At 50.1% G+C, this 17594-nt stretch overlaps 1 protein-coding gene and 1 long non-coding RNA gene across 3 annotated transcripts; one reads left to right on the plus strand and one right to left on the minus strand.

The window, feature by feature from the left end:
* The first annotated feature begins 122 nt into the window (after nt 1–122).
* LOC130586480 (uncharacterized) lies at nt 123–3104 on the plus strand. Of its 2 annotated transcripts, XR_008966702.1 has the most exons (3): nt 134–880; nt 1273–1612; nt 2216–3104. It is a non-coding gene; the product is annotated as an uncharacterized LOC130586480 (long non-coding RNA). The 2 variants fall into 2 exon arrangements; XR_008966703.1 differs by lacking the exon at nt 2216–3104 and having other exon boundaries at nt 123–880; nt 1273–1735.
* A 68-nt stretch (nt 3105–3172) lies between these two features.
* Nucleotides 3173–17237, minus strand: MED1 (mediator complex subunit 1). Its single transcript, XM_057387283.1, has 17 exons — nt 17069–17237; nt 14981–15087; nt 14169–14247; nt 13546–13600; nt 12726–12858; nt 12103–12131; nt 11693–11764; nt 11462–11536; nt 11027–11100; nt 10743–10832; nt 9642–9753; nt 9242–9366; nt 8947–9065; nt 8001–8202; nt 7742–7837; nt 7529–7634; nt 3173–6469 (listed from the first exon to the last, which is right to left on the minus strand). Exons 1-17 carry the CDS (start codon nt 17094–17096, stop codon nt 3226–3228), a joined length of 4746 nt encoding a protein of 1581 aa, XP_057243266.1. The 5' UTR covers nt 17097–17237; the 3' UTR covers nt 3173–3225.
* Between the last annotated feature and the right edge of the window lie 357 nt (nt 17238–17594).

Below are 17594 nucleotides of genomic sequence, written 5' to 3' on the forward strand. Positions count from 1 at the left end.
AACGGGGAGTGCGCCGCGGAGGGGGATGGAGGAGAAAAAGGGGGTGCAGAGAGGAGGGGGACGGGAGAGGGGCGGCTGAGGGGGGAGGGGAATGGGAGCGGGGAGGGTGAGGGGAGCGGGAACGGGAGCGGGACCGCCCGGGGACACCGAGGGGAGGCGGCGCGGGGAGAGGGTGGCAGGACCGCGGCTGGCCCGAGGATGCGGGATCGGGGATATCCCGGGGACGGAGAGAGGATAGAGAGGGAGAAGAACCGGGGTGGGGGGAACACACACGAGCGAGCCCCCTCCCCACCTACCCCGCAAGCCGCCGCCCCCATCGCGCYGCCGCGGGGGTCCTCTCGCCCCCTCCCCCGGTGCGGGGCGAGGGGCGCTTCTCCCCCCCCCTTCCCGGGGGTACGGGACCCCCCAGCCCCGCGGGTGCGGGGGCCGCAGGTTCCTCCCCCCGGTGTCCGGGGGGCTGCGGGGATCGGGGGTCCCGGGAAGGGGGGGGTGGGGGGCGTCCCCCGCCCCTCCGCTCCCTTCCGGGAGCAGCGAGTTCARCCAATCATCGCCTCGCACTGCAGTGACGTCACGATGATGTCATTCTCGCGGGAAAATCAAGCGTGGCGGGGATGCCCTTCTCACCCTGTCCTTATCAGAGAGACCAGAGACCTGTTTGTACCAAAGGGGTTTATTTGCATGTAAATAAACATGTTCTCTGCAATATTTCCAAAAAAGTTGAAATACCACTTTCCGGCCAAAAAACTGCCGCGGGAGCCGCGATATTTACAATAACAGCGATTTTTTTTCCACCCAGGGATTTATGTACATCATGATAATCGAGGAAAAGAACCAGTTTCTTTTAATCTCCGTGTTCACTTCACCCACCTGAGATTAAAAGGTTTGGCTTATATTTTAAATTTTCACTTTATTTTATCTTTCTGAATACTGAAAGATGTAAAATAATTGAGAATAAGCAAAAATATTTCAAAAATAAACCATTTCTCAGAGCCCGAGCACTGACAACCCAAAGCCTCTGTGTGGTCACGCACCTCAGCTCTCCCAGGACTGCCATCATTGGAAAGGGACAGGGCACCAAAATGGGGTGAAAAGCTTTAAATTTGGGTTGTTCCCTCTGTTCCTGCTTTCCACAGAGGGAATTTTGGATACTGAGCTTTGGTCTGGGTGAGGGGAGAGGAAACACGTGCAGCTTGTTCCTTTAAAACACATTCTTGTGTCCATTTTGCTGCAGAACAGAACCTCCTTCCAGTTTGGTTTTTTTTTTTTTCACAGCAGGAAAACACGGCTCTGGCTAAGACCAAGTCCAGGRAGCCATCCTGTGGGATTCCCAGCCTGGATTCCACTTGAAAGTGCTTCTCTTGGAAGGCTGGTAGTGCCCTCGCACAACTCGGAACGGTTCAAAGGGCTTTTTGTCAAAAAAACAAAAAAAAAAGAATTAAATAAATCGGGAGAGTGGGGCAGGCAGGAGGCTGAGCCGGCATCGTTCCCAACGCAGCCACCAGAGYGGGGTCTCCAGCTAAATTCCTCTGGGATTGCATTCCTGACATCCTCTTCGTAGCACCCCGCAGTCACACGATTCCAACGCTGCGTGAGACAACAGCATTTGCTCCAGGTTTGGATTTATTTCCCCTTTTCCTATCGTTTCAGCCCCTGAGGACGGGAGTTCTGGYGAGGGGGAGGTTGTGGCACACACAGGACACCAGGAGCGTGGGGTAAATATTGGAAAATACGAGAAGGGAGAAGTTTTCCAGAGTTGGGGGAAGTTTGGGAGAAATTCAGGCTCCCACGCTCTGCAGGAGCCCTGGAATTAAACTGGAGGCAGGAGGRAGAGGTGAAAAATCCCTACAATTAACGGGAAAGTCACCACCCTACTGAAAAGATAGTGGCCTTTGCAAAAAGCTGGAAACCAAGAAGCTTTCCTAAGGTATCCCTGGGGTCAGCCAGGGATGGGGAATTTCAGTGGTTTAAAATAAATTCAAATTCTTGCCGACTTTCCACGCTGCATGCCCAAAGGTGAAGSATAACCTCATTCCCACAGGGAAATCCTGGCCTCCAGAACCGACAGCAAAATCCAGTGGGAGCAGGATCCTGCTCAGTACATAATTCCAAAGGAGATGTGTTTGCAGAACTCCTGATTTCCCACATTCCTCTTCAGTGAATCAGATGAAACTGCTTTTAAAAATAAAACGCTCTCCTGAGTCTCTTTTCCTTTCAGGGACCACAAGATCAGCCCGGAGAGGATGCCTGAGTCATGCTCCTAATTCCAGCCAAAAGGGGAAAATCCATCTTGTAAGGAAATGAACACTTCTGCTGCAACTCTGATCCCAGCTGAGCCACTCAGGGACCCTGGTGCCAAGCAGGACACGGCTCCTTTGGCCGGACAATCCTCGCCAGGGCAGCGCCCGTGTTTGTGTGACCACAATTCCCAGCCGAGCAGCACGAGGAGATTCCAGGGAAGCTCTTTAGTGCAGACAGGAGTCCCTTTTTCCACTGGGATTTGTTGGAAATTCACCACGCTGGAATGTCACCAAAGCTGCCCAAACCCACGGGCTCTACCCAAACTCCCTTCTGGGGAAACAAGGAGCAYGAGGCGTTCCCACAGGGAAGTGAATAAATAGTTAAAACAAAAGGGAAGGCAAACCCAAGGCAGCAGCAATCCTTCAATCCTGTGACCTGGGATAAAATCCTGATTTCCATGAGGACACAGCACCCGGCTCGTGCCAGAGGCATTGAATGAAGGAATGCCGCGGGAATAAAATAAATTAAAAACCTCACGTTTTTCCTTCTTCCAAAGAATTAAAACCCAAGCCTAAAACGTTTCCTAAAATACTTGAAAACTTCCTACATCCGAAAGGAGCTTATCCTGAATGGGAAGAGGGCCAAGGGACTGGGATCTCCCAGACCAGCCTATGTCTGTTTGTTCCCACATTCCCACACTTGGCTTCACCCCCATTAAYTCCAACAGGGATGATAATACTCAGAAATTCAGGAAGAATGGAAGTGCCCACAGGATGAAGGCCACAGGCAGGGACCTGGCTGCTGGCACTCACACCTTCTGCACAGACCTTGGAGATCCGAAAATTTTGGAAATATCATGGAAATACTTATTTTTCCCCCTCTCCAAACACATCTTGTGAAGATCTGCGTGACAGGTTTGGGATGAATCCTTCCTTCCTTCCTTCCTTCCAGGACCCGCAGGCCTTGCAGACAGCTCGTCCAGGAGAATTAATTGCCAATTAGAGCAACATCCATGAGATCATCATCTTCCTCCCCGATCAGGAACTCGGGGCTGGCCCGTGACGGCCGCTCAGCCGAGAGGATGGTGCTGCTCGCCATGGACAGAGACTGATCGGCCGAGATCGGGGATTTGGACCAGCTCTCCGGCTTCATCCCGTGCGATTTCTTCTTGTCCCTGTCCTTATCCCGATCCCGGTCTCTGTCCCGATCTTTATCTTTCACTTTTTTCTTCTCCTTTTTGTGCTTCTTGTGTTTCTCGGCGCTGTACTCGGGCAGGGGCCGGATGCCATCRTCGGAACTGGGGCTGTTCTGGTAGGATTTCTCGGCGATGGACGAGCCCGACTCACTCTCGCTGTCCATGTTCTGGGGGGTGTAGGCCGGGGATTTGCTGTGGCTGGGGGAGCAGCGCTCGTGTTTGGGGGTGGAGCCGCTGATCAGGGGGGATCCGTAGCTTTTGGAAGAAGCCATCTGAGGCCTCAGGCCGTCCCCGCCCCCCTCCCCRGGTTTTTGCAGGGTTACTTTGGCTTTAATGCTGGGGGAACCACCATCRTGTTTGCTGATGATGATTTTGGCCACTCCAGTGCTCCCGACGTTTTTGGAATCCGAGTTCTTCTTGGAAGAGTCGACGGATCCTCCAGAAACAGAGACCTTCGATTTCTCCTTGTCGCTCTTCTCCCGCTTTCCCTGGAACTCCCCTCCAGACATGTTGTGTTTGGAGGACATGGTATGGCTTGAGGAATTGTTACTCGGCCCCATCTGTCCATCCATGGGGTCRTCTCCGCCAGGCCCGCTCGTGACCACGCCGTGCTTCAGCTTGTCTATGACTGCGGTCAGCGATGGCTTCTTGTTTCTGCTGGGGGACTTGCCTTTGGAGCTTCCATGYTGGTTCTGGGATGAAGACATGGAAGACCCACTGGATGAAAAGGAAGATGAAGATGCCGTGGAGGAATTGGAGGAGGGAGGTGGTTTCTGTGACATAGACCCAGAGGATCCCATTCCTGAAGATGATTTCATGCTYGAGCTCGATCCAGTCCCAGACATGTGGGACCCACCGGAACCTGAACTGATGGGTGATTTCGCTTTAGAYGACGGGGGAGTGCCTGGGACAGGTTTCATGGGAGAGGCGAGTTTGTCAGAACCCCCCGAGGGTCTCGAGTGAGATGGAGAGATGTTTGGTTTGCTCATGGAAGGGTTCATGAGGGACGATGGCTTTCCTTGAGGTTTCATCTTGGTGCTGCCAGAGCCGGTGCTGAGGCCGTGCTTGGTGATGGGGGAGGATCCTGGCTTTCCCACCGACTGGGCCGAGCCCTTGGACTGACCCGAACCGGAGCCGCCTTGGCTGGAGTAGAGGCTGCTGCTCATCTTTGAGCCAGAAGACCCTTCTGATTTGCTTTTAATTTTGCCTGAGGTTGAAGAGGAGGAAGAAGAGGAGGAGGAGGCAGAATGGCTATGATGGCTTTTGCTGCTGGAGGTGACAGAACCACTACTCGTGTACTGGCCGTGTGAAGAGGGTTTGCCAACAGTCACTGTTCCTTTTGGGATCTGAATGGTTATTTTTGGAATAGGAGGAGTGGCTACCCCGGGAGGAGTCTGAGATCTGCCCGAACTCCCTGGAGATTTGGACCCACCTGTGCTTGCTGGTGGCGTGAAGGGCCTGTTGGATGAACTGTGAGATGGAGACTTCCCGTCTGTCTCCTGCTTCTTCCGCTTTGGGAGTTTCTCTTTGCTTTTMCCATCGCTGGACGGCGTCCGGCTGCGCTTCCCCGGTTTCCCGTCTATCCCAGCGCCCGCCATGGCACTTCCAGACCCATTGCCTTCCTTTACCCGTTTCTGAGACTTCTCTTTTCCCAAATCCCCCGTGTTCAGCAAAGGGCTCTGCCCTCCACTGTGGTGCTCCATGATGTCAGAGGAGCCCAGTGCTTTGCTGGCAGCTGCAATAATACTAAAATCCACCGTCTCGGAYGGAGCGCTCCCCTTAAATTTATTTTCCCCCCCGTCAGCCCCCAAGACTTGCACCCCCAAATTAGTTAGAGCCTGGGGGGCATAACCCTTGAAATCATCAGTGTCTCCACTCTGACTGCTCTCATCAAAGTATTCCTCCCCAAAACCACTCTGGCTCTGACTGTTCAGCAAGTCAGGGTTGAAATCTACCCCRTCTGGAAAAAAATGGTTGGAGGAGTCGCTGTTGGGGCTCACAGCGGCATCTGCGATCAGATCTGCGGGGTCTGTGTAAGGGTTCTCGCTACTGTTGGTCTGAAAAACATCGGGGTCAAAGAGGGCACTTTGTGAATGTCCTGAACTAGAAGAGTCTCTGACTGGAGTCCCAATGGGTGGGCAGTCCTCGGTACTGGTGGGCAGCTTGGAAGCCTCCTCTGCTATATCCGAGAGGATGTCGGTGACATCGGCCCCGATGCTGTCCGAGCTGGACAGGCGAACCATCCTCTGGATACTGGGCTGCGCGTGGGGGATGGCCTGGGGGTAGGTGGTAGGAGGAGTGCTGCACTGGCTGGGTGCTGGAGTAATATGAGGGGTGTCCAGGGTGTCTGCAGTCATGTTGACATCAAAAATGGGGTTCTGGGAGTCAACATCCATGGAAAAGAGCTCCCTCTGGAAATCATCCTCAGTCTGGTGCTTGGGCTTGTCGGCTGGCATGCGGGATTTTTTTTTCTTTTGCTTATTCCCCCCAGGGCCCATTTCCATTCTGGGGGAGCCAGAGGAAGAGTTCTGCCTTTCCAGAGGGCTGCTCCCATACAGAGTGGAGAAATCCTGAGGGGGATTCTCCTTAAGAAGGTTCATGAGCATGGGGTGGTTCTTGGTGTTGCTGGCTGGTGAGGATACTGGTGGTGGTGTGTGGTGTGGGGGGGTTGGACTTGAGCCAATGGTAGACCCCACATTCCCTGTGATCTGCAACAAACTAGTGAGAATAGGGTTCTGAGACACTTTGCTGAAGTCCTCCCCATGGCCCACCGAGTCATGCCTCTCTTTCATGCTTATGCTCATGTTAAACAAAGTAGTGATGGGCCCCCCAGGAAAAGTGTTGGTTGGGGTGGTGGTCCCGCTCATTGGGTTGCTGCCTGTGGTCATGCCATACCCTGGGCTGCTGGCGGGGGGCAGGTTTTTCTTCACCATGTCTTCGACTGTCTCTGCAATGAGGGACAGYGCTGGGGTGTCAGCTTGAATGGTTTCTGCTTTCCTACGGATGGCTCTCATGGTGACAGGGATGGACATGCACCTGCAAGATACGGCAGAGGGTCAGCGTGGGGTCAGCTGCACTTAAAAAAGATCACCAGAGAGGTTTTACACCTTCACCAGATGTAAAATGAACACTCAGGGGCTTGCACAGGATAGCAGCAGGCCCAGGTTTTATTTCCTGCTGTTCTGCTTGGATTCACTTATCCCACCTCCCTTATCCAGCACCTTTATGCACCGCCTTGCAATCCCAGAGGGAGAACTAATCAATTAACTCTGATAACTAATGGCTGACAGATCATTATTTGGTAGTCAAAATGCACAGGATGCAATCACAAAATCATGGATTGTTTTGGTTGGGAARAAGCCTTAAGGCTCATCCAGTGYCACCCCCTGCWAKGGGCAGGGGCAYCTCTCACYCTCCCAGGTTGMTCCAAGCCTCATCCAACCTGATCTTGGACACTTCCAGGGATGAAGCACCCATAAAATCTCAGRGCAGCCTGTGCCAGGRCCTTRCCACCCTMACAGAGAGGAATTTCTTCYCAMTATCCCATCTAAARCYRCAGTTTCAGTTTAAAGTCATTCCCCATTGCCTTGCTCTGATGAAGGAACCTGGGTCTTTACTCCATTCTGCCAGAAAACACCTTTATCTAAGCTTGGCAAACCTGATTTCCTGCAACCTTRTAAAAATCYMAGRAWGGMTTGGGTTAGAAGGGTTAAAWGMACATGCAGTTGCAGCCCTCTGCCRWGGGCAGGGACAGCTTTCTGAGRTTGCTCAAAAMTCAGTGACAYCACCACRTTCTCCTCAGGGATGACAAATTTAAAACATCCTGAAAGCAAATCCAGTGTTTCTCACTCAAAAGATGATGGGTTAACTCTGTTCTGAATGTAACTGAGGTGGGGGAACCTGGATAAAGGCCCTGTGTAAACAACAGACTCAAAAATAAGAAACAGTTCAGCATCTGGAATTGAATTTTCAATAGGTTTTGAGCTTTTCTCTCTTCCAAACAACCACAGAACAGCTCCAGAACTGCTGGATAAATATGAGACAGAGCAGAGCTCACCTGTGAAGTTGTGTTTTTGGGAAAAAAACCCAGCTTACCTTTGAACAACCTTGGCAATGAAATCATCTGTGCAGATGAGGGCATCAGACAGCCCTTTGTACAGCTTACAGTTCACATGGGTGGAGTCCTGCACATCCATCACCACTGCAAGAGAGCAGGTGTTTAGAAGAGATTAAATTCCTGGACACTGGGCAAAAAAAAACCTGCCAGCCTTCCCAAAATCTCAATCCTGCCTTCCTGAGCCCACTTACCACACACCAGGGAGTCGTTCACYGGGTGCTGGAAGGATACACTGAAACGGGAGTCAGAGAGAGGACAAACTTCAAACTGCAGGATCCCAGGAGAATCTGGAAGACATKGGAAATGTTAACTGAGGGAACAGCAGAGATGAACCAGAGCCTCAAAACCACATAGAGATGGGCAAAAAATAAGGGAAGCAGCAAAGGAAATGAGGAGAAGTATCCAGAGTTCATCATTCCCACATAATTTTCCTCTGGAGATGGCACYCACCTTCCTTGAGGACTGTCCTCTTGACACAGCTGCCGATGAGGGTGTTGTAGGCCACCTGGTGTCGGATCAAGTTGAGGATGAGGGGCACCCGGCCGGGGTGCTGGAAGGCGATTTTACTGATCAGAGTTCCCTGCAGGCTTCGCCCRTCCGGGAGAGGAGCGTCTTTGTTCAGGAAGTAACAGTGCTGCTGTCCTGGAAGAGCCTGACAAACAATTCCTGCTTTAGTCCAGCTGCACAGAAKGGGATAAATGACACCCAGATCCCAGTGACACCAAGTCACCTTGCTGGCTCAAAGGGATAAACACTGAGGACATTTTCCTTCCTCTCTACAAGGAAAATGTGACTTTAATTCCTCAGAAGTAATACTGCCCAACTRCATTCACTGTTTTCACTAAAAGAGTTTCACATTGTATGGCTTCACTTCTGCAGAGAGAATCCTCTGGATTTAAGAGTCATCCACAAATTTAAGAATTAGGATTTCTCCCAAAATTGTGGCTGAAACTCATTCAGTCACACATCACTGGACAAAAGGAAAGGACAGATCCTGGGAAGGCTCAGCCCCTCTCCAGCTGTACTCCAAAAAGAAAGTATTTCTCATTACCTAATTTTTCTAATTGCCATGGTCATCATGAAATGGTTTGGGTTGGAAGGACCTTAAAGMCCAYCCAGTGCCACCCCMTACCATGGGCAGGGACACCTCYCACTATCCCAGGRTRCTCCAARCCCYGTCCAGAGACATTTCCAGGGATGGGGCAGCCACAGCTTCTCTGGGAAYCTTTGCCAGGGCTCTGTACMTGAATCCTAATGCTTGGATAGAACAGGATTTGCCTGTGAATAAATACTGAACCCATTTCCTTTATCATGCTTGGAGGATCTCTGAAACAGCTAAAATCCTCCCAAAATACAGCTGTGGGCATGCCACAGGCTGCTGTGAGAGCACACTTACTGCATAGAAGCGCATGTTGTGGTTCAGGGGCAGGGGATCGGCCTCCTTGGATAACTCAAACTGTGTGATCAGCTCGTACAGGGGCACAAACGTGGGTGCTGTGTCAAACAGTGGGATACCTGAGGGGACAAGAGCACAGAGAGATGGTGGGAATACCTGTGCAGGTTTTATTGAGAAAAGCACAAAACCTCAAGCAACGTCCCTGGCATGTGATAAAAATCAGCAGCATTTATTGATGGAAATGAGGGAACATGAATGAAACCCCAAAGATGCATCTGACAGGTCTGCAACCCACCTGTGCAGCTCTGGAGTTTCTGAATGAAGGCTCGAGACACCGGAATGGGCCGTGGGAATTTCAGGAAGAAACAAGCTGGCAAGTCCACGCTGTTGGCACTGGTGATCGAGGAGAAAGATGGAGTCCTGGAAGATTGGGGGGAATAAAAGCTCCTGTGAGCTGCAGGGCTTCTGCTGTTGCCTGAGGTAACATTTATGTTTTCTCAAATACAACTTAAAAATATATTTAAAAATAAAGGCACTTCTCAAAAGCACCTCACAGCCCCAAAACAGCATTTCTTGCCCTAAGTGTGTACATGTGTAATTCATATAATGCAGTGACATTCATGTAATTGATAYAATGCTGTGACATTCGTGTAATTCATGAAATGCTGAGTGCTGGCCTCATGTTCTGCCCTTACCCTTTGCTGTCCACGGGGTGGGAGCCCATGATCAGTGGAGCAATTGGAAGTTTGTGCATTGCCATGGTCCCCTCGACTGTCACGGACACGTTCATACCCAGCGAGCGAGGAACTGCAGGGGSAAGCGAGAGAAGAACCCAACAAGGACATTAACTGGTGAAAAAAACCCACCAGTGCAAGTTTTAAGGATTGATTTTAAAATTTATTTATTATTTGAATTTAATTTAAGGATTAAATACTTTATGAATTAAAAATACTTGAGAAAAGTGCTGAAGGACAGGTTGGGTGGCACTCGGAGCAATGTGGGAATTATGGAAGATGTCCCTGCCCATGGAACTGGATGAGCTTTACGGTCTCTTCCAACACAGAACATTTTGTGATTCCATAAAATCTCACTCCGGTGGAAATACCTGGCTTCCCCCACAAGGCACAGAGTTCACTGTTCACCTTCAGGACTGAATGGACAACAGCCAAACTGGCTGTTCTACCAAAGCTCCATTTCCCACTCACCAGGTGCACCAATTGCGTCATTCTCCAAATATTTTCCAAACGCATTTGCAAGTTTGTAGTTTGCAAAGCAAAACAAATAACGATGTTGGATAATTTTCCTCTCTTCTTTCCTGAGAAGTGGAGCTTGGTTTTGGCATTTTAACAAGAGCCAGATGTCCATGCATAAAAACAATCTTCCAGTGTGATGGAAGAGGCACAAGGCTGGATGGGGCTTGGAGCAGCCTGGGATAGTGSAAGGGGTTTGGAATTGGATGAGCTTGAAGCTCCTTTCCAATCCAAASCATTCTGGGATTCTGTGGTTTTATTCTGATAATTAATCTAATGTTAACRATGAGATTCACTCCAAGGAAAAAGGCTCTGCCTGCAAACTGTCACCCCATGATCCCACAGCAGTCCAGCTGTAACTCCAGCCCAGCCACAAGGTCCAAGGTCAGTACCAACGGTTGCCTGGGCCAATGTTTACACCTGGGCTCACTAAAGCTGTGATTGTCCTGCTGGACAGGGTGACAGCAGAGGGGAGCCAGGCTGGAATTCTGCTTCCTTCCCTCCTTCAAGCAGCAGCAGCCCCCAGCAGTTCCACAGCTGACCTACCATTGTTCTCGTGCAAAATCACGGGGGCTCCGGTGCCATCCTCAAATAAATCATAGGGGGAGACGTAATATTTGAGGTTCATCAGGAGACCTGGGGGARAGAAACTCCTGTGAGGCATCCTGAGTAGTCAACCTGATCATCCSCACCCCACAAAGCCACCCAAACACCTTGTCCCTCTTTTACTTTATTCTTTTCCATCAGTTAATGTGAAACTATCACCCATAATGGGAGCCAGGAATAAATAAATCTTTATTAATTCTTTTTTCCCCACTGTGAATCAGTACCTCCACTCCTGGGGGTGAGATAACCAACACTGCCATGGAGGATCTTGTCCAAAGGGTTTGCATTGGTGGCTTGCCTGCAAGAGAGGCAATCAGAGTCTGAAGCCAAAATTCATGTGCTGAGACTGATTTTAATCCAAAATACACATTTCTGGGACTCAAAGAGGTCCTAAACTTCACATTGTGCAGGCAAAACAAAAACTGGTTTACTCTCTACAGCATGGCTGGTTTATCACTGAATCTACAGCAGTGAAATATGGGCAAAGTTTTTTCAACTTCTTGTATTGTAAACCACATGATCACTAAATCCATCAAATTACAAACTTTTTATTTTGCCTTTCAGACTCTCTTCCAAACAAATCCTGCAGTTAAAAGGGAATTTCTCAGAGCTCTGAGCATTTCTAGACATGCACAAACCCCACCCAACCACAAACTTACCAATACATCCCGGCCATCTTTTGGAGATCCAACTCCAAGGACTGCAGAGCCAAGTACATTTTAGTTTTAAGTTTGCTTAGGAAAAGAAAAAAAAAAACAATAAAATATAAGAAAACTTGAAAGAAACTGTGCAGTGCAAAGCCACAAGCTTGATATGTGGGTATACATAAATGTATTCTAGACTTATTATTTCATTTTATATATGGGGATATAAAAATATTCTGGACTTACTTGTCCCCTGGCAGCTTATAGAGGTTCACAAGTCCCCTCAGATGCTTTGAAAACTCATCAAAATTTTTCTCTCTGCAAAGAAGAGGGAGGAAAAGTTACCAAGCATTCAAATTAGTAGCAGACACATTTAATTTTAAAAAGTTACATTAACACAGACACTGAGCCACTTAAAAACCCACTTTTGCTACATGAAAGCTACAAAATGTTCTTTAAATGATACAGCTTTAATGTCTGTGGCTTTGAAAACGCCTTGCACAGCAGCCAGGATCMCAAGCCAAAGCCAGAAAACCCCTGGAGAAGTGAAGACAATTGGTGGGGAAGGAGCAGTTGTGAAGAATTTTGTGGTTCCAGACATCAAATAGCAAAGAGAAATCTGTGAGAAAACACAACAACCCCTCCCTGTCACTCACCTCAGGTGTTGCACCAGTTCTGGACAGCTCTGGAAAGAAAAGAACACACAGCGATATCAGTGTGGAATGCAGCCACACCTGGGACAAATCCAAGCAATAACATTTCCTCTTAAATGATTAATTTGAATTAAAATTTCTCAAATTGTCAAGCCTCAGGTTGAAAATCTATGACCTTACACAGGGATATTGAAGAAAGGCTGTTTTCTGGAGAGGAAAATCAAACACCAAGGTCTAACTCTCCTCCTCAGGCAGAAGGGCAGTAAAACCATTTTCTCACAGCATTCTGTATTTTGGAACTTTCCATTCCTGGATATTGTAAGAGTAATTCCCCTTTCCCTTGGAAACACAGCGATAACTTCCATAAAATTCCCAGAAACACTGAGGAAACTTCCTCAAATAATTTTGCCAGTTGTAAATCCATAGTGTGCATTGATTAAATTATCTCAGAGGATAATTTAATCACTCAGTGGAGGATTTTTCTTCCCAACAGAATGAGCAAGGGTGGAACTCTGGGAACATTAAATACAACCCATTTCCTCTGCTCAGATCAAAGGGAGGTAAAAAGGACAATCCCAATCCCAATCCCAATCCCAAAAGGGTTCCTCTTTCCCAGGAATACACACCACAGGGTTTTCTCCATGGTGAGCCACCTTGACATCACAGAGCAGCCCTGTAGGATCCAACTGCACTTCCACATAAAACATGTCTGAGGTGATGTAACACTCRGTGCCGTTCGCACTCAGGTGGGATCCGAGGCTTCCAGAGAAAACACAATAAAAATTGCTGTCAGATGCACAGAAAACCCCACAATCCAAAACATACAAACCCCACACTCCAAGCACACACAAATCCCACAATCCAACCAAAAAAAATCCCAATCCATCACACAAAACCCCCAATCCAAGCACACAAAACCCCCCAACCCAAGACACAAACCCCCCAATCCAAGCATACAAAGCCCCCACAATCCAAGCACAAAAAAACCCTAATCCAAGCACACAAAATCCCATACTCCAAGTACACAAAATCCCACAGTCCAAGCACACACAAAAACCCATAATCCAAGCACACAAACCCCACAATCCAAGCACACAAAACCCCCAATCTAAGCACAAAAACCCCACAATCCAAGCACACAAAATCCCACACTCCAAGTACACAAAATCCCACACTCCAAGTACACAAAATCCCACACTCCAAGTACACAAAATCCCATAATCCAAGCACACAAACCCCACAATCCAAGCACACAAACCCCCCAATCTAAGCACAAAAACCCCACAATCCAAGCACACAAATCCCACAATCCAAGGCCACGAACCCCCCCAGTCCATGCACATAAAACCCCACAACCCAAGCACACAAAAATCCCAATCCAAGCAGCAGGAGATTCTGATGTGGGCAGGGAAAAGTCTTTGCCATGAATCAAAGGAGGAGACCCACCCGCTTTGCCTGGCGATGGAYTCCAAGCGATCAGTCATGGCAGGCAGAGATGACACTGGGTGGAGGGAACAAAAAATAATGTTTAGGGGAATGATCTGATATTCCCTAAGGAATGAGGCACCAGGAATAAACCCAATCTCAGGTGGTTACTCCCTCCCATGTCTGCTCACACCATCACATGAGCCCAAATGTAGACAGAAAGTCTGCAYAGAGAAACCCAAATATTCCCACTCTACAAAGACAGAATGTAATTTCTTCTGCAAGCAGAATCCAGGTATGGGAACTCAAGAGAATCGTGGAATGGTTTGGAAAGGACCTTAAAGCCCATTCCTGCCCTGGGACACCTTCCACTATCCCAGGTTGCTCCAAGCCCCATCCAACCACGCCTTGGACATTCCCAGGGATGGGGCAGCCACAGCTGCTCTGGACAACGAGAGGCTTTTCCCAATAAAAGCAGCACAGCCAGTCCTGACTGTCCYGCCTGGCTCACCCTGACACACCCCTGAGCACCAGCAACACAGTGAAATGCACCAGCAACACCCTGTGTGTTTTTTATGGAGCRTTTCCATAGGATTTTCCACCCTGCAGCAGCCTGGGGGGGAGCACACAGAAAACACACCAACCTTTCAGGGCCTTCTGCAGCGTCTCCAAGCAGCTCACCAGGTGCTGGTGCCCTCCCGARTTCAGCACCACTCGCTTTTCCTGGGTCAGACAGAAGAAAAAAGGTCATTTTTCACTTGTCTCTAAGCAGRAGGGAATTATGGCAACTTTTGTGCAACCATGTGAGGTTTATTTAGATARCTAAAAGCAGATTAGATTTCATCCCCAAATTACATCATCTTTATTCYTGTGCACAGTGTCTGCTTGCAAGAAAATAACAAAGGCAAGCCTGCAATTGGTTTATCTTCTTTTAAGCAACTTGCTCAGCTGCAAGRACAGACTGTAGCAACTTTTAATAGGTYTAAGCTGAAAGTTTTAGAAGAGGTRAWGGAGAAATAAAGAGCCAGGCAAACTTTTAACACCTGAACATGCGCAGGAGGCTTCGCTGTAGCTCTCCCCTGCCTCCTGCTCCTTCTTCCCCACCCAGATAAATATTTCAAACACATTTTTGAGTAAGKCAGCACTGAGTGTTGAGTGTCATTTAGCAAATTCCTCTACAAAACAATATCCTGGAAGGGTAAGTTGCAGAAAATACAAGTTTGACCCTCTTCTGGGCACTGAGCTAATAATTTATCTGTAATTAGGGAAGGCAAAGACACGTCAAAGGGAGGGTTTGGACATCCCTCCTTCCCCTTCACCCCGTGGGGACCCCCCAGCCACGGTGATCCAGGATCTTGGACACAACAAAAACACCCTGAAAAGATCTAAGAACCAACCCAAAATTATCAGCAGAGAAAGCACAGGCAGCTCCTGCTCAGAGCCCAGCAATGCTCACCATGACCTGACGGACCAGCTTCATGGTTTCTGTCCAGGGCCGGTTCTGGCTGTACTTGGCGTGGAGCCTTTCCAGGAGGGAGCTCATCTTGTTCAGCTTCTCCGCCTCTGTGGGACAGGAATATTTAGGAAAGAGAATGAGCCAACACTGGAAGTTTTACACATCGGTTTGAGAATAAAACACTTTCCCCATTTAAGCTAAAGATGGCTTAAAAAATTTACGGTTGGTTTAACCCCAGACTTCGAGGTTGGGATATATGGCATATCCCAAGCTGTCAAAACCTAAAGGACCATAAAAACCTATGGAATGCCTGTCTGGAAAACACCCAGCTTGTGTTCTGTATGATCTCTGAGTGATGTGGCCCCAGCAGGTTCAGTTCTAGTCAGAACAGGAGTGTATCGGGGGCAATATTTGAAGATCCAACAGGATCCTCAGGCTCTAAAGGTGATGATTCCTTTGGGCAGGGAACTGAGAGTGTGAGAAACACAATGTTAAAGCAGTGAGGTGGGGTTTTGTGCCCTGGATTCCCCCTCTGTTCTCTCTCCTAACTTCTTGAAAGGTCTTCAAACCCTCCATCATCCAAAACCTCCACCAAGTCATTCCAACTGCCAACAATTCTGTGCTCAGACACACTCCTGCCTCACACTTGAACTCGGGGGAGCAGCTGAAGCTCTGACAGGGAGGTTTACACTGGATTTTGGGAAAGGTTCTTCCCTCAGAGGGTGGCTGGGCATTGGAAAATGCTCCCCAGGGAATGGTCATGGCCCCAAGGCTGACAGAGCTCCAGGAACATTTACCAACACTCTCAGGGATGCACAGGGTGGGACTGTTGGGGTGTCTGTGCAGGGATGGGATTGGACTTTGATGTTCCTGTGGGTCACTTCCAGCTCAGGACATCCCATAATTCTGGAATTAGCTCCAAATTGAGGGCTGGTGTCCCCTCAGGGCTGCTGCAGAGCCAGGATACGGCTCCATGTGCCAGGAGGGGATGAAGCAGTGGATGGGTGACTGGAAGGTGACAAAATGAACACAGCTTTCAGGAACACTCAAATCCTATATTTTATTGCCAAGAGACAGAGTTTTCCACACTTCAATGTCAAAAACATTCCAGTGGAGAACACCCCAGAATAATTCCTGGCATCAGAGGGTCCAAGGCAAATACGACATTTTAGTGTCACCTCACACGACCCTGTGACTTCCACCTGCTAAACTTCCAGACTGGTTTGGCTTCATTATTGATGCTCTCCCAATCCACAGATCTAACACTGAGCCCTCCAAATCGAAGTGTAAGGAATAAATAAATGTGTGCTGGATGTTTTGGAGCCTCCCACCCTGCAGATATTCCAAACCCACCTGTGTCTTTTTCTCCAGATGGCCCTGCCTTGACAGTGGGGTTGAACTGGTGGTCCCCAAAGGTCCCTTCCAACCACAGGTATTCTGAAATTTTGTTTTCAAGCACTTTATACCTCACAGCTGCATCAATCCCAGGATGTTGGTAATGGGAAGGGATCCCTGGATCTCAGGTGGCCCAAGCCCCCTCCACACCCTACAGTGAATTGTCCAGAATCCCAGGACAGAGTTGGAAGGGACCTCCAGAGAACAAGGCATGGTCACCTGGAGCAGATCCCTCTGGAATGTGTCCAGGTGGGTGTGGAACATCTCCACACCTTCCTTAGGCAGATGTTCCAGTCCTCTACACCCTCCTGGAGAGAAGCTCTTCCTCATGCTGAAGTGGAACTTGTTGTGTTTCAGTTTCTGGCCACTGCTCCTCGTCCTGTGGCTGAGCACCACCGAACAGAGCCCGGCACCATCCTCTGACACCTCCCGGACACATTCGTATGGACTGACGGGATCCCCTCTCATCCTTCTCTTTTCCAGAGTAACCAGGCCTGGCTCCACGGTCACTTCTCATCACACAGACGTCCCAGACCCCAAATCACCTTTGTGACCCTCTCCCGTTTCACGTTCCGGGGCGACACCTCAGCCCCAGCCCTGGGTTGCCCAGACCCGAAGCCTCGGCTCCACAGGGACCCCCTCATTCCCTCACGGGGCCGGCGGGAACCCCCGCGCTTTCCGCGCCGCACTCACCCTCGGCGCTGCCCGGCGCTGCCTTCATATTGCAGGTCCGGGGCCGAGATCGGGAGAGGGAACGGGAGCGGGAGAGGGATCGGGAGCGGGCGGGGAGCGGGGGCGGCGGCCGGGCCGCCCTCGCCCTCACACGGCGGCGGCCGCCGCCATCGCTGCGCCCGCGGCTGCGCTCCCGCGCTCTCGCGAGACTCCGCCGCGCCCGCGCGCGCAGGGGTGGGCGTGGCTCGAGGGACAGCACGCCCCGCCCCCCCTCAGCCTCCTAGAAGCGCGGCGGCSGTCGCTGTGGAGCTCTAACGGAGCGTTTACCGCCCGTTACCCGCCCGTGCGCCGGGGCGGGGCCCCCACAGCGACCCGCCGGCGGCTTTAGAGCGCAGCGCGGCGGAGCGGGAGAGCGGCGGGAGGCCGGGCCGGCGCGGCGGCGACTCCGCCATGGAGCTTTGTTGCGGGCCGGGCGTTAGGGGGCGCTGTCCCCGCCCCGCGCCCCAATAAAGTTCGCTGGGAAGCCGCCGGCGGCGCGATTTCGCGG

Source organism: Malurus melanocephalus, unplaced genomic scaffold (assembly GCF_030028575.1).
Source record: "Malurus melanocephalus ecotype Western Australia unplaced genomic scaffold, MMel_1.1 scaffold_1166, whole genome shotgun sequence".
Taxonomy (NCBI): domain Eukaryota; kingdom Metazoa; phylum Chordata; class Aves; order Passeriformes; family Maluridae; genus Malurus; species Malurus melanocephalus.